Source organism: Molothrus ater, chromosome 1, assembly GCF_012460135.2.
Source record: "Molothrus ater isolate BHLD 08-10-18 breed brown headed cowbird chromosome 1, BPBGC_Mater_1.1, whole genome shotgun sequence".
Classification (NCBI taxonomy): domain Eukaryota; kingdom Metazoa; phylum Chordata; class Aves; order Passeriformes; family Icteridae; genus Molothrus; species Molothrus ater.
The window spans coordinates 145,415,899-145,439,341 of NC_050478.2; the positions used below are offsets into that span (position 1 = coordinate 145,415,899).

At 43.8% G+C, this 23,443-nt stretch overlaps 1 protein-coding gene across 1 annotated transcript in view; it reads left to right on the forward strand.

Moving 5' to 3' along the window:
• Window positions 1-590: 590 nt before the first annotated feature.
• The window catches only part of CCN4 (cellular communication network factor 4), a 34,389-nt gene continuing 11,536 nt past the window's right edge, over window positions 591-23,443 (forward strand). Inside the window, exon 1 of the mRNA XM_036406426.2 lies at window positions 591-713. Coding sequence (XP_036262319.1) covers window positions 666-713 — 48 coding nt within the window. The 5' untranslated portion in view covers window positions 591-665. The remainder of the gene's footprint in view (window positions 714-23,443) is intronic.

Here is a 23,443-nt window from a genome sequence, read left to right on the forward strand (position 1 = left end):
CAGGGGATTGTGTGATCTGGGGGTGCTCTGTAAGAGATCTTTACAGAGATCTGGGTGATCTCTGTAAATAGAGGAGTCCCAAAGGAGTTGTCAGACTGTTCCCCACAGGGTGTGCAGGACAAATGTCCTTTTGCTCATCAGATGAAGTCACTCTTTTTAAAAATCAAATACATCAAACATCTGTGAATAATTGTATACGTGTCATCTCATTGATTGTAACCAGCAAAGCCAGATCAAACGTTTCTTGCTGTACCAGCTACATTGCCAGAGTCTGAACGCCTTCAGCAGCGTGAGGGATGAGCTCTGAGCCTCTCGGAGCTGAGCTGAAATCGCAGCGTGTTGGACCCCGGCGCTGCCGCTTCCCCTTTAAGAGCCCTTTGGCTCACGGCGATGCTCTGAAATGCAGGAGGTGGGACAACACCACACACAAAAATGAAGAAGTGAAGGCAGGAAAAGTTTCTCCAGAGGAAAAATGCAGGGCTTGTCCTTCACCGTGACGTCAGGTCTGTCTTTAATAAAATCCCCAAAGAGCCAAGAGAAAAAGGCAGAGTGCCTAGGCTGGGTTGCCAGTTCAGGATTGCTCTGCGTTCCCCAAAGTGGTGTTTTTGTTCAAAACGGCTCTAAATCTGGGTTCAATCAAATGTATTTAATCCCGGCTTCCAGGGATGAGGTGGCTTTTGCCCTGGATTCTAGCAGCAAGCAGCATTTTGCAGGTGAGTTTGGAAACTGCCGGGGAGAGCTGACTTTGCAAACACACTGGGGTTTAATGCAGGGTGGGCTGGGAGAGCCCAGGGTGCTGCGTGTGGGAAGGAGGGAACTGCAGAGATCTGGGGAGTTGTGAGAGCAGGAAGGGAAAGGTGAGCTGAGGGGAAAGGAAAGGAAAGGAAAGGAAAGGAAAGGAAAGGAAAGGAAAGGAAAGGAAAGGATGCAGAAGTGTCTCAGGGTTGAGCTCTTCTCAGCATCCAGGTGGATCAGCACAGAAAACTGTAGGGTTTTGTTTTTTTTTTTTCTTTGCATTGTTACTATTTGTGCCATGGAGCAAAAGCAGGATGAGGAGATTCCCCTCAGCAGAGCGGCTGAGGCTGTCAGGGACCGGTGTGGAGGGGAAAGGGCAGGTTCCCGAGGGTGCCCAGGAGTGCCTGGGACTGAGGCAGCTCCGGTGCCGGTACCGGCGCGGGGCGAAGCCGTGACGGGACCGGGATGGGATGGGATCGGGATGGGGACTGGGACCGGGATCGGGATGGGGACTGGGACCGGGATCGGGTCCCGGAGGTGCCGCCGGCCGCTCCCGCAGGTGGAGCCGCTCCCGCCGCCGCCTCGGGAGCAGGGTTTGATCCCCTCCCGATCTCTTGGAGCCGCTTTCCTCCCCCTCCTCTTAGGAAAAGGCGGTCCCGGGAAGCCGCTCGTTTCCCGAGTTTTGCTTTGCCTTTCCCGGTGCTTGCCACAGCTCGGGTGGAATTCCCGGGCGGGAGCCAGGGCTGAGAGCAGCCGTGGGCAGCCGAGGGTCCGGCGGGAGGAGCAGCGCCTGTGAGCGATCCCTGTCCCCATCCCCGATCCAGCGCTGCACTCGGGGCTCGGGGAGCCTCGGGGACCCCGGGAATGAGTTCCACTCTGTCATCCCATCCCCGGGATGTCAGAGACCCGTGTGGGCTCCCCAGCTCGAGGTTGGTGCTCCCGGAGCCGGACACGTGTCAGCGGTGTCTGAGCATCCCTGTGCCCAGATTTTGCATCCGCTGTGCATCAGGGGCTGGCTCGTGTCTTGTGAGATGCAGCGAGACTCTAAACCAGGAGAGCAGCACACCTGGGTGACGGCAGATGGCACAGAGATAAGTCCTGCGTGGATGCTGATAACAGGGCGGCTTCTGTAAAATAAAACACACCGCAAAACCGACGGCAAACAAACTGCACCTCTTGTGCTCCTGCGGGAAGCTGGTTCTACCACAGCTGATTTTTGTTCGGCAGGGAAAAAATCAAAGGAGGGAGGTGCCCCCTGCCCCCAAAAACACTGTCACTAGAAGAGATCTGTGCAAGCCTTGTAAATTGTGCAGGGGTTGTCCTGGGCTCCCTTGGTATCAAAGATTTTTGTGAAAAACCTGCTGTGGAATGAAAATCTCTATGTCAATACATGCAGGCACATGCTCTTGCTGAGCAGATAGGCAAGTGAGTGCAATCCAGATGCTCCTAGCAGCCTGTTTGGTCTAAAGGGTATCTAAAAAGAGTTCAAAACAGTTTAAAAATAGCCTAAAAAGCCTCCTGGGTCTCAAGAGTTCTAGCTCAAGCTCTCCATTGAATAGACCAGGTGAAGCTGCTCCTTGGGGCATTTGGGGACACTGTCACCTCCTGAACACACCCATGGGGTTGGAACTTGGAAAGTTGTACTTGGAAACCAATGAGTGGGGATAATTTCTCCCCAGTAATGAATTGGCTTTCTCTGGACCCTCTCCATGCCTGAGCTGGGATGTGATGGGAGCTTGGTAGGCTGAGGAAAGCAGGTTTCTGTTTGTCATATACAAGGGAGGGAGGAAACAGGGATGAAAAATGTGTACAGCACAGATCAGTGAAAGAGGTGGGCAGAGCATCTGGGAGGGAGTATTAGCCTGTGGAGTATTGAAAGGACTTTTGGGAGCAGAGAATTCTTAGTTTGGTCTGATTAAGGGCACTGTATGAAGAAACAAGGAATATTGCAATTACTTTGTGAATATTTATCTGGCGTGGCCACCCAGCTCATGAGATATTTTAGATAAGTCATGAGAGTCATAACAGGCGAGTCCTGGTAAAGCTCCAACACTGTCCCAATTCATCATCCATAGCTTTTTGTTTTTGCTGGCATCACCACAACAGTAATAAAGATCTTTCTAACTCTGCAGAGACATCCATGGAGTGGTAGCACCAGGCAGGTCACTGTGCACACTGTGCCAAGCCCTGTGGTCTCCCTGGCTCCTTGTCACTCTTCACATATAGGAAGAACTAGGGCAGAAAAAGATGTTCCACTGGGAAAGAAGAGGATTGACCCTCTGGGTTAGATATAATATTGTTCTAGGGAGAAAGGCAGAGGAGATAATATAGGAAGGTCAGGCAGGTCTCAAAGGCATTTCAGAAGGCAGCTCTCAGGTTCTGCATCTCCTGGTACTGTTTGAAACTAGTTATTCAATTCTTAAGAAATTTTATCAACAGGGGTTTTTATTAGGGCAAAACTGCACAGGTGATGGACTTGTGAAGAAAAAAATAACTGAACATAGCTGGAATTTTAGGCATAAGTTTTGAAAAATTTATTGAAATACTTTGTTGGCTTTTATATATATATATATATATATATATATATATATATATATATATACATATATATATATACATACATATGTAAGGACAGAGACCATGGGAGCCTAAGTCCCTAACCAGGCTGAGATTCCTCAGTGCCTGAGTCATTTTTGCAGCAAGGACTTTAAAACTGGATATGTTGGCTCCTTTCAGTGTTGCACATTGAGGAGTTAGAGCCAGCATCTTCAGTCTCCAGTCCTGATGACTCAGAAGTGTGAGACCACTTATTCAGAAAGGACAAAATGTCCTAAACCAGGGTGGTGGTTAAAGAAACTATTCTGTACTTTGTAGAAAATTAGTAAAGGAGCTTAGGTAGGAAGAACAGCATTGGAGGTTTCTAAAACATTTGAAGTGGAAGAATGGGAGGTGTGTAGATGTGACAATCTAAAATAAAAAATAATAGGGTGAATGCAAACCTGCAGATTTCTCAAATAGAGAAATAAAGCAAAGAATCAAGTTGTTCTTCATCACATCTACTACTAGGCAGGTATTGATTTATCTGATGTGATGGCAGTCATGGTCCACAAACACAAAGCTTTTGGCTTTGATGGGTGGGAAGGAGGAGAGAGATGCTCAAAAATGGTTTTATTTGGCACCATCTCATTTGCGGACACATATTTCACTACATAGTAACTGATAATGACCCAGGCTCAGGGCTGCCTCAGGCTGTGTGTTAAGAATCACAATGTGTTATTTTTACTTCTTTTAAGAGATTTATCTTACAGATATAAACCCAAGAATTTAATCTTTGAAATATTTGGATTTGGTAGTAGGAAAAAATTTAAAATGTCTTTGGGCTCTTCCAGGAAAAACCATATTTTCACCAAACATAAACATAAAACCAAAACAAAGCAAAACAAAAACACAAAGAAAAGACAAAGTGACACCTTTATTCTTCCCTGCAAAAATCCCATGGTACCCCAGGGAGGGTGAGCTGAGCTTTACCTGTTAAGTGCTTCTTGACAGAATGCTCCTGGTTTGCACCATGGCTAATGATGCACAGATTATCTCAGGCAGCACAGGTTCAAAATTGCTGTGCCTTGTCCTTCTAACCTTCCCACTATTCCCTCTTGCTTGACAACATCTGGTTACCAGAGGTAGACTGGATACACTTCTCTGCAGAAGGGCTCTTATCCTACACTTCCATAAATTGTAGTCAGCGATTAAATTGCTCTGGTTATAGCAGCTGAAGATTCAGCTATGGAAATTTAACATCTTGAGGCTTGGAGCTGGCAGACACAGCTCCCATGGGTATGGCTGCATTGTGCACAGGGCCTTCCCAGAGCTGATCTTTCATTTGGCAGACCCCCCTCACACATCCCCTTGCAGAGTGAAGTCATTGCTAAGGCAACATCCTGAAGGTAGCACTGAATGTTCTTCACATGGATCAGAGACCCACACCCAGGTCTGGTTTTGATGAAGATGCTTCCCAAGTACACACACACACACACACACACACACACAGAGTTTCTGCTGAGAGAAGTAGGACCTGATGCATTTTATTTCAGAATTTCTCCTGGAAGGGTCTGAATTTGCTTTGGTAGTGTGAAACAATATCTTTTCCAGCATCAACCACAACAGGGCTGTGGACAGGGATTGCTTTCCTCACCCTCCTCACAGCTGTGCCTGTTTATGTCCCCTGGGACTGGTCCTATCCCCATTCCACACTGCAGCAGTCCTGCCCTCAGGGGAGGCTTCTCCAGGAGAAAGCATTAGTTAAAAGTGATAGCTGTGGATTTTAGCAATAGTGTGAGATTTATGTGGTGATTCTGTGTGTCTGTCCTTTCAAAGACTCATGTTTACTTTCTCCTGCCTTCCCGAGTGCTATGGTTAAAAATTTCAGAAGTCCTCTATACCCATATGGGACATTTGTTCTTCAGAAGCTCTGGGCTCCCAGGTTAGCATGTTAAGAGTTGCTCTAGCATTTTGCCAGGGCTCAGCTTACTGAGAACTTCTCCTTTTGGATGTCTCAGTGTCCCAGAGGGGTCTTGAGCATTCCTGTCTGGACAGCCCTGGCTCTCATGCATGAGTGGAATTGAAACTGTTTATAAACCCAAGAAATGTATGCGAACCTTGGCAGCTGTGGCCTGGCAAAAGCTGGACACCCACAGCTTCAGCTGAAGATACATTTGGACATTGAACCTGACAGTGTCTCAAAGTGTGGGCCAGAAAGCAGGGTGAGATTTTACTCAGTCTTTCAGATATGTCAGTAGGAGGTTTGGGTAGGTGTCTTGCATTAATTTATTCCTCCTGCTTCCCCCTTTGCTTTCATATGATATAGATCAAGCATCCTCATTCTTATGGCCCTTATCTCAAAAGCACAATTTTCCCTTTCTGTTGAGTAGAAACATTGACTGGTAGTTGATAGGCCCAAAGAAATGCTCCCCTTTTGTTTCCTTTGTGTGTTCAAGTTGGACTGGACTTCCAGCACCCAATTTCCCCATCATTGCCTCTTCATATGTTGTAGCACCCAGGGTTTGCTGCACCCTGAGGTGAGTTCTCTTCAGCTTCCCATTGCTGCAGGAGATCACAGATGTGATTTTTACAGATGTGTTGCAGGGTCAAGGGACTCTGCTGCTTTAGGAGCTCTGTGCAGGCATTCTCCAGTGCTGCTCTGGGTTTCCTAGCTCTGGGTGAGGATCACAGGTTCTTCTACAGCCTGGTGGTCTCCCAGCTTTGGGATGTATCTCTGCTGGTGCTCTGTTCTTTATTTGCATCCACATGGAAATGTCATGTTTGTTCTGGCGTCCTGGGTGAAGCTTCTGGAATCCTTTTAATCCCTTGTATTTTCTTGTCGTCTACTGCTGGGCTTTGTAATCCTTGCATCTGGGCAAGGTGTGGGAAAGCAAAAGGGAAAAAGGGCATTTTTACCTCTGTGGGTGCCAGCCACTGACTCTGTCCCACAAGTAAATATTCTTGTGGTTGGGGAAGGAAAGGAGAGCCTTTAGGCTGAAATGGCCGTGGAAGAAAGCACTTAAGCTGAACTTTGTGGCACAGCTCAAATAATGAATTTCTAATACTTGGGTTGGTAATGCATTCCAGGACTCTGTGGTCATCTCAGTTCCTCTTCTCTTTCTCAATAGCTCCCACGTTGTTCTTCTGTTTTATTAGTCTGGGTCTGTCATTCCACTTAACCTATAAAGCAAATGAGAGATGAGCAAGTTGGAAGGCCAAGTTTCATGAAATCCAGGATGGTGAGCAATGAGCCCAAAAGGAAACCTGAGAGGGATTTGCAGAAATAATTGTGGGCTCATCCACAGAGGGTTATGAGTCACCTGGACCCTGATGCTGCTGGACACCTGCACAGTTAAACCTTTGCTGTCACAGAGCAATTCCAGCACTGCAAAAGGACCTTATCCTATGAGCTTGCATTGCAAATTCACAGGATTTCCTTGGAAAAAACATCTCATGCTTGGTGGTGGGAAGGTGCAGCAAGATCTCTTGGTCCAGCATGAAACAAACTCCTACTCATCTCAAAGTAAACCTGCCCTTTCCCTTCCAAACACATTGAAACAATCTCCAGTGAAAGGCTTGGAAGTAGATATGATGGATTGGTTTTATTATTACATCTCTAACATGCAACTGTGTGGCTTGACTCAGTTAGTATTTACATTAGATACAGAAATATGTAAATATCATGTGTAGTCATAGAATTTTAGAATGCTTTGGGTTGGATAGGATTTTTAAAGGTCAAACTGTCCAACCCTGCTGAAATGAGCAGGGGCATCTTCAACTCAACCAGGCTGCTCAGAGCCCTCCAACGTGACCATCAGTGTTTTTAGGGATGGAGCACCCACCACCTTTCTGGGCAACAAGTGCCAGTGTTCAAACATCCTTCCAAAAATCTTCTTATGTCTAATCCTAATTGCCCTTCCTTCAGTTTAAAACCATTACCCCTTGCACCCTTGCAGTATCTGTGTGTAAGGAAAAGAACACAGTAAAGTCAGGAGTAGTAACCAACTTTGTAATTCTGTACAATTCCTGACAGAAAATTATCTGTATGCCACCAGGAACAGTGCAGCCCACACAGGCTTCACAGCTCTGACCAAAGTTGCTCTGAATGACCCACTGACTATCATTATTAAAAATAATGATAATATTTTCATAATAATGATTTTATTTTCATTAGAAGGGAGCAATGATTTGTAGCTGCATGAACTACTGAACTCTCCCTTTTCTAGGATTTGTAAATGCAACTCACATTTTAATTTCTGAGTGGCCTAAAGGTTTTGATTCTTTCCATGCTCCACCAGTCTTTCACACTACAATCAGGCTTTTCTTTTTGTTGTTTTCTTACTGAAGCTCTTTCAGTTACATTTGATGGCAGGATGGGCAGGGGGTTGGGTTTTTTTCTCTTGCTGAAGTTTCCTCTTCTGCGCACACATCCTTGTCCTTTGAAAAGAAGAATATAGAGTAAGAAATGGAGCATGGTTTTGCTGGAACACAGTTTGATGCCTTTTGGGCACAGCACTAATCACCCAAAGCAATGACTCTGGTGGACTTGTTTTATCCATGTAGGGACCAGACTTCTTGCACTGGGTGAACAATAATATACCAGGGCTCTGCAGAGAGACTGGGAACTTCCCCAGAAAGGGCCATGACTATCCCATAGCATCTCCTTGCTGTGCTCTACACCCCTGTGCCATCATCTCTGCCATGCCTGATGTGTCCTTGGCATTCTCATAGCCGTGGGCATGTGAGGCCACTCTGTATCTGAGGTTTTGGACTTGCAAATCCTCCTTTCTGGTTTTTCCAAGTCCACCAGTAAATTCCTGGGTGTATGTGATGACCAAGGAGGCCATAGATCACATTTATGGTCACCAACTTGTATCAGCTGTGACAAAGAGAACTCTGTATCTGGGCTGATAAGGAGGCAGAGACACTGAAATCCACACAGGGAGAATTAAATTCTCCTCTGAATGGCTGGCACATGTTCCTGGCTGCCCCTAGGCTACCAATTCCTGGGGTTGAGACTAACAGCTGGGTTATTTTAGCTGTTTAGCAAGGAAGGACCAAACCACAAAACTGCAGCCAGTGCTAAGAATCTGCAAATGGATTACATGATAAAACTCTTCAGGTACATTTTAATGAGGAGGGGGAAAAGGCTGGAAAACAATAATAAGGAAAATAGCCAGGTTTCATTAACTAGTTTGGCCATTTGGCAGGTGATTTATTGATAAGTACTGCTGGCAATATTTCCTGCAAGATCTTGGACTTACAGGACTGGATCATACCCACAGCATCTGTGTGTGGGCTGATAAACACTGAAGTAAGAGAACGAGGGCAAATTCATTTGGCTCCTTTGTGAGTTTTATTTCCACATTTGACCCTAGCAGTTAAATGTAAAATGACATCCCTGCTATTTAACACTGCAGTTCATTTATGGAGACTGTTCGCTATTAATTTTCCTGTTCTAGTGGCGTCCCAAGGGCACATTTTTAAAATGACATTTATTCTATGAGGCACAGCAGTCCTGGAGCCTGACAAAGGGGTCATAGGTGGTGGAATTTGGGAGGTTGTTTGACTTATATTTCCAGATTTTGCATCAAAACCTGTGGTGTTTTTGCTCAGTGCACTGGGGCTCCCCACAGAGGGGGTGTGATCCTGCTTTTGAGGCTGGTGAGTTCCTTGCCCACCAAAGCTGCCTGGGTGTGGGTGAGCTCCTGGGTTTGTGGTGGAACAATGCATTACATAACTAGGTTCAGGCTCAAGTAAGATGTTTCTGCTTTTTAAAGATGATATGCTTAATTTTGTGTGGTTTACGTATGTGTGTGTATATATATATAGTACACATATGCATATATGCACCACCCCCCACTCCCTTTGTATTTTTTTGGTTTGTGTCAATTTTTCCATAAATATCATACAGAGAGTCTGCTTGCACTTGAGGAGATGTTTGTGCTGTATTTTTCACTGTTTCTCTCTGTCCCAGCTATATTAAAATGCTTTCCAGAGTATCATCTGGGAGCCTGGAGTATTTGATTAGAGGAGTAAATGGATCCTACAGCAGCAAAGTTGAGATTCCTTTAAAACCTCTGCATCCTCCTTTAAAACTGTAACATTTTATAGAGCATTTATTAAATAATTGAATTTGTTTCATTCCCACGTGACTATATGACTGTAAAGGGCTTGATCATGGTTTCATTGTTTACCCTCTAGAATACAAGGGAAACCTCCTTAGAAAAACTGCCTCTGCAGTGGGAGCTGACAGGATATAAATATCCTGGCTTAACACCTCCTGCCCCTTCCCATTGCCTTCTCCAATGTGGTTTTTCTGGCACAAGTGGTGTCCATGGAGCAGCCTCGGCCCGGGGGGATGCTCTGCTGGGAGAAGCAGGGCTCTGCTGGGAGCACCATTTGTGCACCAACACTGCCCTCGCGTGTCGGGGCCGTGGGAGACCGAAATGCTGGTAACCACGTAATTAGCAATTTATCTTCATCCTCCCAGAGACAGACCATACAGCTGCTGTCCTCCTCCATGGCTGCAAGCAGCAGTGTTAACTCTTTAAGGGCTGAGGTGTTGCCACTTTCCAGGCTGGCATGGTTTGGGATGGGGAAGTGGCAGCAATATGCTGGCCTGAGCAAAGCTCTGTTTGGTTTTGCTTTGTTTTGTTCTGTGTTTATGACATTCATAGTGTCAGCAGGTCTCTGGATCACAGACAGGAATTTTGTCACCGTTTTGGTTTAGTCTCAGCAGTATCAGAGCTGCCTGCAAGCAAGAGGGAATCACGTGTGAGAGACCCATTTCATCACTCTGCACAGATCCATCAAGCTATAAACTACTGATCACCACTGATGTGTGGGATTTGAAGGTGTTGGAGAGGTGAAAGAGTTCTGCCCTTTTGCAGGCATCAGGTGCATGTGAGGGTTGAAAGCCAAACACTAAGAATCTGGCTTTGCTGAGCTGACACCACCTGAGAGGCAGCTCAGTGGAATGATTTCTTTTTTGCATCCAGTAAGAACTCAGTTTATTACCTGTGTGTAGGAGGAGGGATCATGGTTGCAGTGCAGGAACAAGAAATCTAACTGCTATTTCTGGCTCTGCCACAGATATCCTGTCTGCCTGTGGGACAGTCACTTCACCTCTGGGGCCCCAGATTAAAACAGGATCATTTAACAATATCACCCTCATGAAAGTTACTTCTTTCCACCATAAGTACTCCCTCCTAGAAACAGAATGTGACACCCTCTTCTTGCTTGTGCATGTGATGTATGTGCATTCCAAGCTGGAGAGGTGATACCTTTAAGTATACCAGCCTTTATATTTAATTATTGCATCAGTTTTTTAGGTTCATTCTCTGGTGTCTCTTTTTACCAAAGCTCTGAATTTAAGTTCTGTTTCCACTGACCTTGGGATCCAAGAGATTAATTCTCCAGCTCAATTCATCCTTTTTCTATATTTATAATTTCACTCCTTTTCTTTTTTTCTTACTGAATTTGTGCCAGGAAGTGTTCCCTTTTCCTTACTTGTAGTTTCCACTGTATTTAATTCAAAAGCTATGGTTTTGCCTCCAAAGTCTTGTAAAAGTCAAGGCCTCTCTCTATTTTCTTTCTTCTACATTTGCAATGTGTCAGCTTTTGTTAGGGGTGGTAGGGAAGGTACATCTGCTTTTTGGGGCTTTCTGTTGTGTATTAAAAGAGGATCTGAGCTTCAGGCATATCTGGTTTAAGGCTGCAGTGCAAAGCCCAGGCTGGCTCAAGGGCTGGCTCAAGTGCTGGCTCTGACTTTTCCAAGCCCCCTCATTCCCACTGCACAAATTTCCTCTTTTTTGCTGTTTCTGGGCCAGATCTTCAGGAACAGCCTGTTCTCCCTGTCCAGGGACTCATCACCCCCACTGCCTTCTCTTTCATGGGACAAGAAGCTGCCCATAGCCATCACTCTGCTGACTGCTCCTCCAGAGCAGTTCTCACTAAAGAGAAAAAAATATCCCTTAGAAAAACTGTTTGGATCAGCCCATCTCCCAGGCCTCACATGGGAGACTTATCCAGGTGATCTCTCCAAATTCCCTTTGGCTCTGTCTCCCTGCTGGCTTCTCATCCTTGATGCTGTGCTCAGCTGCTGCTCTGGGCAGCCAAAACGTGGCTGAGAGAACCCTGTGGTGTTCTCCTCTCAACAGCAGGGACTCTTTGTCTCCCAGGGCTGCAGTGTGGGGCTGCCAAGGCAGATGAACCCCAGGTGGTGACCTCGGGGCCTGGGCACCCACAGCCCCAACTGTGGCATTCACATTCTCTGAAAAAATTCCTTCGCCCGGGGCTTTTCTCCTGGGAAGCTGAGAGGCCTCAGAGAAAAGGAAAACAATTCTTATCTCATTTGCTTCTCCTGTGTTGTGCTGGTCTGGAATGTGTTTTTGGAGATTGTTTACCCAAAGGTGATTGTTTCATTGGTTTCTGGTGTGAGTTGTTTTGACTCATTGGCCAACTGGGGCCAAGCCATGTCGAGACTCTGGAAAGAGTCACAAGTTTTCATTATTATTCTTTTAGCATTCAGTAAGTATCCTTTCTGTATTCTTTGGTATAGTATAGTATTCTTTAATATAATATAGTATCATCAAGTAATAAATTAGCCTTCTGAGAACATGGACTCAGATGCCTCATTCCTGCCTTTGTTGGGGCATTCCTGCAAACTCAATGGGCTTCCCTTGACGTGGGCTCCAGGATGGGAGCAAACACCTGATTCAAAGCTGTCACAATGCACTGGCCCTGGGAGCTGACCACCTTTATATCCACCTTTATAACCAGCTTTATCCAAGCCTTGCATGACAAACATTCTCAGCCAAGTGCTGCTGATTTTCAGAAAGGGAAAGAATTCTTTTCCCAGCCATGAGCTAGCAGCCAAGAGAAGGAACTTTCCTGTGCCAGGTCTGTTGAATTTTAAATGTGAGCTCTGGAAATCCAGACCAACACAGACCAGATGTGGTGAAATTGCCCATGACAAAGTAAGGAAACTTTACAAATCTGAGAGAACATCAAGGTGAAAATTTTGAATCTGAATTCAAGGGTTTTTTTTGAAGAATGTTATCAAGTAGCCAAACTATTAAAAAGAGATTTCCCTTAAACCTGAGATGCAGAGACCATCTCAGAACATCTGTTGATGGGAACTTCCTCATGAACCCCGGTTCAGTGCTGAGGAAATACTGTTTTGGAACGAACCCATTCTTTTATTCCCTTCTCACGAACATTGAATAAATCTTTCTGAGATATTTGAATAGCAGACATTCTGAATGATCTTAATGTTATGAGCATACCTGCTGCCTCCTGGCAGTTGCCCTGGATTTTCAGTCTCTGCCTGTGGAAACTCCTGGTTCTTCTGGGTATTTTTTAAATCTCATAATATTTTGTGATCATCTTATTTCCTTTTGCTGCTATTAAAGTGTAAGACAATATTTGGTTTTGGGTTTTTGTTTGTTTGTTTGTTTTTGGGGTTTTGTTTGTTTGGGGGAGGGTTTGTTTGTTTGTTTGTTTGTTTGTTTGTTTGTTTGGGGGGGGTTTGGGGGTCAATCTGTGTGGGTTATTTGATGCTATTAAAATCTATGGCATGAAATGATACATCACCATTTCCCCTGAGCTGGGTAATTACCTGAAATAAAACCCCCAAAGAAACAGGATATGGATTTAAATCTCTCGTAATGATTGAAAATAAGGTAAAAATGTGCAGAGTGACTGTGAAGCCCAGGCATCCTCTCTCTGCAGCCACTACCAAGCAGGCAGTATCTGTTTTCTCTTCTGACCTGGGGCTTTAATGGCTGTGAGCTCTGTGAACATGGGGAGTGAGACTCTGGTCCCTAAAGGTCAGCCTTAAACTCCCCCCAGCCACCATGCAGTTTGTAGCAGACTTGAAATCATTAGTTCTTGGCTTGCAAAATGAGTGTATTTGGAAAAATGAAATGTTGTTCCTTCTCATTTTGCATCAGTCTCTGTAGCAGGCTGGCTTGCTTGTGTGTCTGTGGTTTGTTTTTTCTAATAAAAGAGACTGAGTAGGAAGGACACTCCAAGTGTCCTGTAACAAAATTTGCAGGTTTTTTACTCACCTTCTGGTAAAATGCTAATGCAATTCCTGCCACTTTTGCAGAGTTGTGATGAACTATATCAGGAATGGGGGGTGGAGGAAGAAAAGTCCTTTTGTATTACAGTTAAAATGCGGAATTGCATTGTTTACTTGGAAAGCTAATGGGAGCTCTGGGTAGGGTCAGGAACCTGATCCACACCTATATTCTAACATCTCTTTATTTTTCTTTACTTTGTGTCTGAGGTTTGTATTGAAAGCCATGAGAGTTGGACACTCCTCTGGGGCTGGGAGCTTGGCTGAAGGAATTGAGAAATACAAAATTGAAATTATAATTTCTGAAGGGTATTCAACCACAGAGAGTAGGGGAGGGAGGGGAAAAGATGCGGAGGCCAGGCAAGATGTGGGGGTGTATGCTGAGATGGAGAGCTATGGAGGTCTGGTCCACACAACTTTGTCTGATTCTGGCTCAGCTCGACCCAAGGGCCTGTCAGTCATCCCCATGTCAGTAAATTCCCATCATGTGAGACTTCCTTGAGCCTTGAATAGGCTTTATGTCTTCATGGTGGGCTGGGAAGAGGATGCTACTGCTGATAAGTGCTGTGCCAGCACATTGGATCTGCCCTCTCCTCTCTCTGTCCTTTGTTGCTACAGAGTGTGCACGCTTGTGGTCTTTCTTTTTTGTGTTAAATCCCCACTGTTAATCTCCTTGGTAGGTTTGAGAAAGAAAAGGACAAGTTTAAAAATGCACTTCTGACTCCAGATTCCACTTCCTGTTGATACAGCTGTGTTTCCTACTGGATGGCTCTGTAAACACAGAGTGTAACCCTTCAGATCTTGCAGTTGTGTTGCTTCAGCATCACCAGTTTCTCTCCTTAAAGGACATTTCTAACTTCTCTGTCTAGAGCATCCTTTCTTTCCCCTCCTTCTTCTTTTAGCACATCCTCACAAATTATACATCCTGCTGTAGCTCAATAGTTCATTCAAAAGGAGCAGGATTTCCTCCTGCTGTTGGTGAAAACACTTCTGTCCTTCACAATCCCCATTTTGTCATGTTGTTTTTGTGGAGGGGAAATAATTGAAACTTCTAAGTTTAATCCACAGTAATTGAAATCATTAAATTCCCTGGCAAGAGCACCAGCAGAAAACCAATGTACCAGAATTCTGTAAAGAGAATTTTTAGTGCATGAGATGAGAAAGTGTCTAATAGACCTCAGCTTTGGATAAATTACATTCCAGGGGTGTTTCAGCCCTTCATACCAGAACAAAATCTTCACCTGTGTCTGTTTTCCTTCTGGGTCTGCACACTATTTAATAGATGGCATTGGGGATGTCACACCCTGTTTAATTGATGGCATTTGTGATATCATACCCATTGGTGAGGACCTGGTTGCATGGACTCTGCCATCCTGAGTGAAACCTCTCTGCTGCTGGAGCAACAGGCACATCCAGCCTGAGGAGCGTGCTGGCTGCCACATCATTGTTCCTCTTAAGTGAAGAAAATGCAGAAACCCTTTTTTTCTAAAGCAGGTTTCTTGAAGGTGCTCAGCTGCGGTGTTCCACCATATCTGAGCTCTTCCAGACATTCAGACAAAATCATATGCTAAAAGCTGAATAAGGATATTTCTGTGGGTGAGTGGGTAGAAATTTGTTCTTCCCAGGTGCAGCACCAGCAAAACCCTGAGGTTATAGCCCTTGTAGCAGCTCTGGGTTTCCCACCTCTCCCTGTCCGTACTGATATCTTCATAGGGAACTCATCCCTCACCTGCATTCATTCCCTTCTCCCTGGCAGCTGCATGTTCCTCTGTGGTCTGGGCAGCTCACAGTTTTCCTTGTAGCAAAAGAATTGTCACCCCTCCTGTTCTGCAGACACAGAGAGGTTCAAGCTGAGTTCAAACAGCAAAGTCATGCTCTACTCTTCCAATGTAGAGTTTATGTTTTCTACCTTTGGCTGTATTAAAATCAGGCATTTTATGTAGAGTTGTCCAAACTCCTGTGAGGTCAATGCAATGATCCCCTCTGCATGTAGCAGAGAGGGGCCCTGGGTTTGCACCCAGCAGCTGTGAATGCAGCTCCTTATCAGAGAAGCTGAGGAGAGTTTTGGGTGGGTTTTGACACATTTCACCAGTGCCAAAGATCCCAGTGATCTACTGAGTGTCTCACAAGTGTGGTTACTGCTTATAACCAAACCTGAAATCTTCTACAGCACTGCACAGACCTGGTGACTTGCTCCAGCACATTTTTGGAGCCAAAACACTCATACATTTGACTACCAGGGGGGTTTATTTTGTGGACTAGATCAGATTAATTTGTCAGTGCAAATTATCTGACTTTTATTAGCATAAATATTTTTTCAAGGCATTGATATTTTAGTCATGCTGTTCTGCCTGTCATTTATGCTTTGCAGTGACTATGGGAAGTGAACAAGATGCATCCATGTGCAATTACCACGTGGCTTTGTGGTCTACATTAGAAAAGGAACTTCTCTTTTATAGACTTATTTGTAACTATGTCTTACTGCATGGGCATCTCCAGGTCCCAATCAAAATCGATTTCCTCCATTTCTCCTCCTCTCTCCAGCTCTGACTCTCCAGCTGAAAGATTTTGGGTTGCTCAGCCTGGAAAAGAGAAAGCTTCATGATTGAGTCATTGTAGCCTTCCATTACTTATAAAAGCAGCTTATAAAAAAGAGAGACAGAGACTTTTTACATGGGCAGGTAGCGACAGGACAAGGGGGAAGAGGTTTAAATCAGAAGAGGAGGCATTTATGTTAGATACTAGGAAGAAAGTGTGAGGGTGGTAAGGTAGTGACACAGTTGCCCAGAGAAGTTTTGGACACAATGTCTCTGGAAGTGTTCAAGGCCAGGCTGGATGGGGCTCTGAGCAACCTGCTCTACTGGAGTCTTGCCTTTTCTGGGGGAAATCTGGTCAGATATCCTCTTGGATCTGTAAGAAATGAGTAGCTTCTAAATTGACAGAGAAAAAATAATGTTTATTTTATACCTTTAATGGGATAAATTGACCCTCAAATGCCTGTGTGCCCCAAAACATTTCCCTCCTCATGGGCTTGTCTTGAAAGCAGATTTTCTTTTCCTTTCTTAAAGAAAAAGTGGAGGTTAGTTTACTTGTGGTTGGGCTTGAAGCTTATATGAAATTTATGACAGCACTAAGAAAATTAATAATATGTAAAAACAATTCGTGTTTTGTCTTATTAGATGCTCTCTTGGAAATGCAGTGCTGATGTTGATTTCCAGCATGATCCCCAGACAGGTTAAAGTCTGTCATGAAGAAGTCATCTATCTCAGATTGGTGCCAGATTTAGGGGGTAATTTTCATTCTAGATGGCATTCAGTCTGTGGGCTTCTGATGTCCTTTTGCACATCTCTTAATTCAGGTACTGTATAGCATTTCACACCTGACCACCACTGACACTGAGCTGAGCAGCTGGGTAATATCACTAGATCTTTTCTAGATTTCAAAGAAGGACAATGCTTTTTCCCAATCTTGTCTGTTTGGTAGACTACAAACTACCTGTGCAGGCTTGTCACTTGTAACAGATCATAAAAACCTGAGCACAGGGTTGTCCTGGATCTGGTACATCTGGGGATGAGCACATTGAGTATCTGAAATTTACAGTCTCTTCCTTTCTGCTTACAAAACCTGTACTCCAATCTACTTCAGTGTCTCAACTACCATCTAGAAAAGTTAACAAATTACAAATTTTTTTAGTTTTCCTTTCCATCCTCATGGCTTTAGGCCTAATGTTCTTTGATATCATCATTGGGAAGGGTTGTTGTATACATGTTTTGGCACATAATGTCTCTGCTCCACATGTTGAGCTAGTAAATTTCTTCAGATAGGCTGGGCTTGTTCCAGGGATTTAGGCAGATAAGTTCAGCAAAGCTTGGGAAAAGCAGGCCTCCAGCTAATCACTGTGCTCTTGCTAAATGATCTCACCATAAAATTGGCAAGGTTGTTTGTACTGATCTCAGTTTAGCTTCTAATATGAGCTTAGAGCAATTCATCATTTCTCTAGCTTATGGACCACCCCGTGTCTGGCTTGCTGCCTACCTGCTGTGCCTGGGCTCAGACTCCCTTCCAACCATGGTCTTCTGTACATTTGATCTCATGCAGTGCTTGCAGCTACATTTATACTGAACTTATGGTTTTATTTAAAAGTCTTAAGTCTATTTTTGCATCTGTGTGTTGTTGTTTTGTAGATTTCTGCTTTTCAAGTCAGAAGAAAAAATGCTCAGAAGGCTTGTGTTAGCATTTTGCTGCTTGCTCCTGCTTTTAGGCATCACTGCTGCAAAGGACTTCAGATTTTCTTTGGAGAACATTTTCTGCACATTCTAAATTGCAATGACAAAATACATAATTAAATCTGTTGGGGGATTTTAAGAGGCAGTTGTTTGACATTGGTACCCTGTGATATGGCTAAAAGCTTGATACCAGCTTTAGGAAGTAAACAGATTAGGAAGATAATGTCTCCCTAGGGAATTCCCCACTTCAGTTCCTCTAGGATGTGATTTAAAGCAGCATCTGCTCTGTGCTGTGTGCTGTTTTATACTTTCCTTCAGATCCCTGAACTGAAGAGATGTGTCTGAGTGAATCATTTCACACTGTAGTATAGAGAAATGTCATGGGAATTCTGTCTGGGATTTTGAAAGAGGCAGAAGGGACTTTACATGGTGTCCCACCCTTCTAAGAAAAGGAAGCACCCAAGATTCATAGGTGTTCATGTTGACAGACAATGACAAAATCCATGAAAATTCACAAGTTTTATTGGTAAATTGCTCACTTTGCATGGAAATTGGTGTAAGTCAGACCCTGTTCTCCGAGTGTAAGCACATAGCAGTTGGGTTTGGGTAAAAGAATAGGGTGATAGAGAAAAGAGAGAGAGAGAGATGGATTGGATTAAAGAAGGGGAGAGAGGGGAGGGAAGAGAGACATCACCAGTCCTGGTGATCCATCTGATTGGGTGCCCATGTTCCTGGGGGGCACACACACCAGGGCTTCATGGGGGTACTGTTTTATTGATAAATCTTCCCTGCCCTGGAAATAAGTTTCTAATTTTCTATGGAAATTATTTAGCATCACAGACTGTCTGTTCTTGACTTTTCTGGAAATGGGTTGGAGGGTTTTGGGGGTATTTAGTGGTCTTGATTCCCCCTGAGCCTGTTCCTCATCCTGCCCTTGTGCTGTACTGCATTGTGATAATCTGCAGGAGCCAGAACAAGGACATTTCTCCCAGAAATGTACTGTCTCTACCTGCCTATGATCCCTGCTCCAGCCACATCCTGTTCTTTCTCACAGTGTGTTATTACCAATACCTTTGGTGCCTCCACAGCTGTTTGGCTGTTGGTGTTTGAGACATCCACATTAGCCCCTAATCTTCTGTGATTCCATGACTTACATGACAGTGAGGGCAGAAAACAAAACCCTTGGAAGTAGCACAGGCCATGGTGCTGTTTCTGTGCTGCTGTCAGTGTGATCAGATGCCCCCAGAGGGTGATGGGGGGGGAAAGTAGAAGGTTCCCCTTTTCCTCTTTGTGGAAAGGTTCAGTTCCACTTTTCCTCTTTGTGGAAAGGTTCAGTTCCTCTTTTCCTCTTTGTGACAACCTAGCACTCCAGCTGCCTCAGGTTCATGGTTTGTCCCTCACCCTGCCTTAACCATGTCAATGACTTTAACTCACTGGGAGGTTTTGTGGTTTGTCTTCTGTGTGAGTCTCTCTTTCCTCTGCACCCTCAGTGTGATGATAACAGTCATTCACTTCCCAGATGTCTTAGCACTGCCATGGTCCTGTTTTCAGGGATTTCCAGATGCTTGCTGCTTGTTCAGAACATCAGTCAGACCTCTTGCTGTCTGGATGCATCTTCAAGTCATGTTTCCCTTCTTTCATTTAAATACTGTTCCATTTATCTTTGCAATTTGATCTGATTTTTTCTCAGAGGAACTCATGGTGGGAGATATCAGCTGAATTTTTCACAATACAGATGTGAAAGTATCACAAGATGAGCTGAGTTGTGATGGAGACCACGGTGCAAGTCTTGTTCTTGCAAGCCCAACACAGCAATCACATGGATGGGGTCTGTCATTGCTGGTACTTAGAATTGCACTCTTGTCATTCTTTTCCCCTGCTTGGTGTAAGATAAAATCTGATTATACTCCTCTCCCACTCTGTGTTTCACAGCTTTTCTGATTTGGTATTCTAGAAAGAGCCACAGGCTCTAGTTAAAGTCTGGTTGAATATCTGGATTCCATGATCCTGTGAAGAGAAGCTGCTTTCCTCACAGAAGTATGGCCAGACCACACCCAGATCAGGCCACCATCCACTGTGCTGGGGATGCCTTTGCTTCAAATGCACAAATGCCGCTTTACTGATCCTTTTGCACAAGAACCAGCTCACTTCAGATGCTGCAAGAGACTTATGCCATGATTTTGCCTGGCAAAGGGTGAGATAACTCATACCACTTCAAGCTGGATCATAATGATCTGCATTCAGACTCAGGATTAGTTTCAGGTCCTCCTCAAGTATGCAGAAGTCTGGCATCTCCCATTGGCCCTAAGGATGTTGCTGACCTCTGTCTTCCATCTGCATTTTCTGTCTAGCAGATCTCATAATATATTATGAGCCACAGTTACCAAAATATGCTGCACTTGGCACAAAATACCCTTTTGTGATGGGACCCTGTATCTGGAAATGCTGCTGTTTATTCAGACAAGTTGTAGGCTCCATCTCTTTGTTACTTAACCACAAGGATGTAGCAGTGCAAAGACTGCTCATCTTTCATTGAGAGTCTTGAGGTGGCTTTGATATAATGATACAACACTGTATAAAATGGCAGCTATGTTTTTTGGATGAAACCAGGCATGCCATGTGTTCCAAAGGGGCCATTAAAGTAGCAGGAGCAGCCGCTTATTTTTCCTTCCTGCTCCAAAACCAGATTTATGGTATGTTTCCTGTCATCAAATAAAATAATAATCTTTCAAGTAGCTTTTGTTTGGCTGGGCTTATGATAGGAGTTGGCGTGGTCCTGAAAAATAGAATTCTTTTATCTGCATTATATGCACCATTTAACAAATAGATCAGTTTTTATTCCATTTATGAGCCAGAAGCAGACTTTAGGTGGCACAATGCAGAACTGAACTGGGGAAGATGCCCTGTAGGTGGTTTGGGTTTGAGGGCATCTTCACATGTGGATTTGGCAAGCTGTGCCTGCACAGGCTGCCAGGAGTGCTGGTTGTCCTTGCCCTCTGAGTGCAACACACGAGGATGGAGAATCCAGAGCCTCCCTGGACGTCCTGGTGGTGCATTGCTCTGCTGGTAAAGAAGTTGTGTTCAGAACCTCCCCGAATATATTTTGTGGCTTCTGCCCATTGTTTCACCCTCTGCTATCACTGGGAAGAGTGGACTGTGAGCAGCCCAGCTCTCTCAGTGTCTTCTCCTTTTGGTCTCTGACCATCTTGGTTTCCATGCTCTAGACTGCAAACTCCCAGACAGACCGTTTGAAGTGAGGGTTCAAGACTGTAATCCAGGAAATGAATTGTTCTACTGATATCTCAACAGAACCAGATTCTTTTCCATATTGCATCTAAATAAACTTATTAACATAACAATTGCAAAATGAGGGCACTTAATATGGATTTCAAGGAGAAAGGAACTTTGATAGTTAGAAAATAAAGTGACCAACTCAGAAATTCAGAGCTAGAGAGAAATAGTTGTGAAAAATTGATATGGAAAATTGCTATTTAAGGGAAATAGGGATGCATGACTTCATCAGGTAATTAGCAATTCCAGGGAAGAGCAGATATTAGGTCAAGCAAATTGTTTCAGATTAGAGAATTTAAATAACATTGAAATTTAAAAATGAAAAATTGTTTTAAGTCAAAATTCTCTGCATTGGAACAGAAACAGAAAATTCAGGATATTTGAAAATGCAGATTTATATTTTTATTTTAAAAAATCATGAAAACCAGGATAATATTGAAGAACTTAATGAAATTTGGACTATTCTTGCCATGGGGAAAGACACCACAACCAAACAAATAAGTGGAGCTTTAAAATTTTTCTTTACTTTTTATGCACAACATGGAAGAATGTCCCCAATAGGGTAAGAAGATGAAAAGGATCTTCCTTTTGATTTCACAGCCATGACTAAAAAGGAGATAAGCAAAAGCAGAACATGTCCACTTGTAAAGTAAAACCTCTGCCAAAGCAGCCTGCTCCTGTCTGGCTACTGGAACTGATACTGCTTTTTCTACCCATCTTTTGGCTGGTAGAAACATATCTTGTACTGTACAGTTTTAGGATGGTTTCAAACTCTGTGATCTTGGATGGTCCACATGCATTTTCCCTTTCCTAAAACTGAAGTCTGTCTGCTTGTACCTTCTGGAGACTTTTCTCATCTGGAGACTTTTCTCCAGATGTTCCCTGTTACTTTTCATACTCCAGTTCAAGCTTCTTTCATTGGATGAGCTCATTGCAGCACAAGACATTAAAATGCTCTTAGAGCACAGAAATTGTGCTGCTCAATATCTCTATTTGTGGAGTCAGTGGTGGCAGTGTCAATTTTTTAATGATGCCCAAACATTTTTAGGTCACCCTATTCTAAATAAGTGCTTCTACAGGGGACAACAGTTATAAAACATCAGGTTGCTTTCTAACAGGGAAGGGTTTTTTTTTTCCCTCTGAATACTCCATAGAAAAATATGAAGAAAAGGGGAGGTCACACTGAGTTTGCCAGTGTAAGCAATCTTTTGGCAAAGAGATGAATGTATGTAATCTTTACTCTGTAATTGTCTAAACTGAGTTAGAAAAGGCTATTCCAAACATCTGTCTACATTCTTCCCACAGATACATTTCCCAAAATAAAGTTATGGGAAGCTGATTGCTCGTCATTCATGGATCCACAGACATATAATGGTTGGCTCACTGGGATATTTTATTTTCTTAGGCTATTGGGTGTTTTCCTTCATGCAGAAGGTTCTTTTCTGTTCAACCTACCATGCACAGCAAGAATAAATCCAGCTGGCACCTGACATCTTTAAAACTGTCTTATATTTTCTGCGTTCAGAGTCTGTTATTTCATAATATGTCCAGGAGATTTCAAGTCTGGGATCAATTTTAATGAGGTATCTAGACCCTCATGCATGGAGAAGCTGAGCCCTGCATAATCATATTTTACTCTGACCATTAAATTACATGTCCTGCAGAATCAGATTTATATCTCTGTCCTGATGCTACTTGTCCCTAGCATTAGCTTGTGACAATTTATGAGCATTCATGGGGACTTAGGGATTTGTTGCAAGAGTTTAACAGCAAGGAAGTCCTGATGGTACTGTGATTACTGCTGATCTCCCTGTAAGAACTGGCTCTCTGTTAACCCATCTGTTTTGGGTATAATAATAATGCAAATATTCAGAAATATTCAGCACAGAAGTTTCAGCTGAGCAAAATCAAGAACAAATGTCTACCCTGAGGGCCTGATTTAAGCCCACTGATGTAAGCCAGGTCCTGTTTTACATTGCCATCTCTCTGACAAGCATTATGAGTTTTTAACTTCTGTCAGTTCTGGAATGAAACTAAGCATCTTCTATGCTTGCCCAGAAATACAACTGAGGGATGGAAAGGTATGTGCCTTTATTTAATGGATTGTTTATATTTCATTTTGTCTTTTCATTTTTAACTTATTCATTGAGCTGCAGATGCTGTGTTCCCCTGGGAATGTGCTCCATCAGTTTAGTGTAAGAAACTCTGGGAACGTGCATGAGTCTCCTGGGGTGTCTTTAAAATAATTTTGGATAATGGGAAAACATTGGGTGGTTCTTGGAACTGGAATTGACTCTACAGGCATTTCTGCCTGTGCTGTCTCAATAGTTCAGCCAGTAGGTGGAACCAGGGGAAAGCAGATGTGTGTTATGTACAAATGCTCAGCCTTTTCCTAGGAGATGCATCCCACAATATCTGCATAAAACTATGTTTTTAACTTCAGTGTTCTTGTTTAGAACAGTCAAACTCCAAATCTGGACTTCTAAACAGTGGCAGGATGACGTTTTCAGACCTTGTAGTGCAGAGAATGTTTTAATAAAATTTCCTCACTAATCATTTTCGTTTGTGA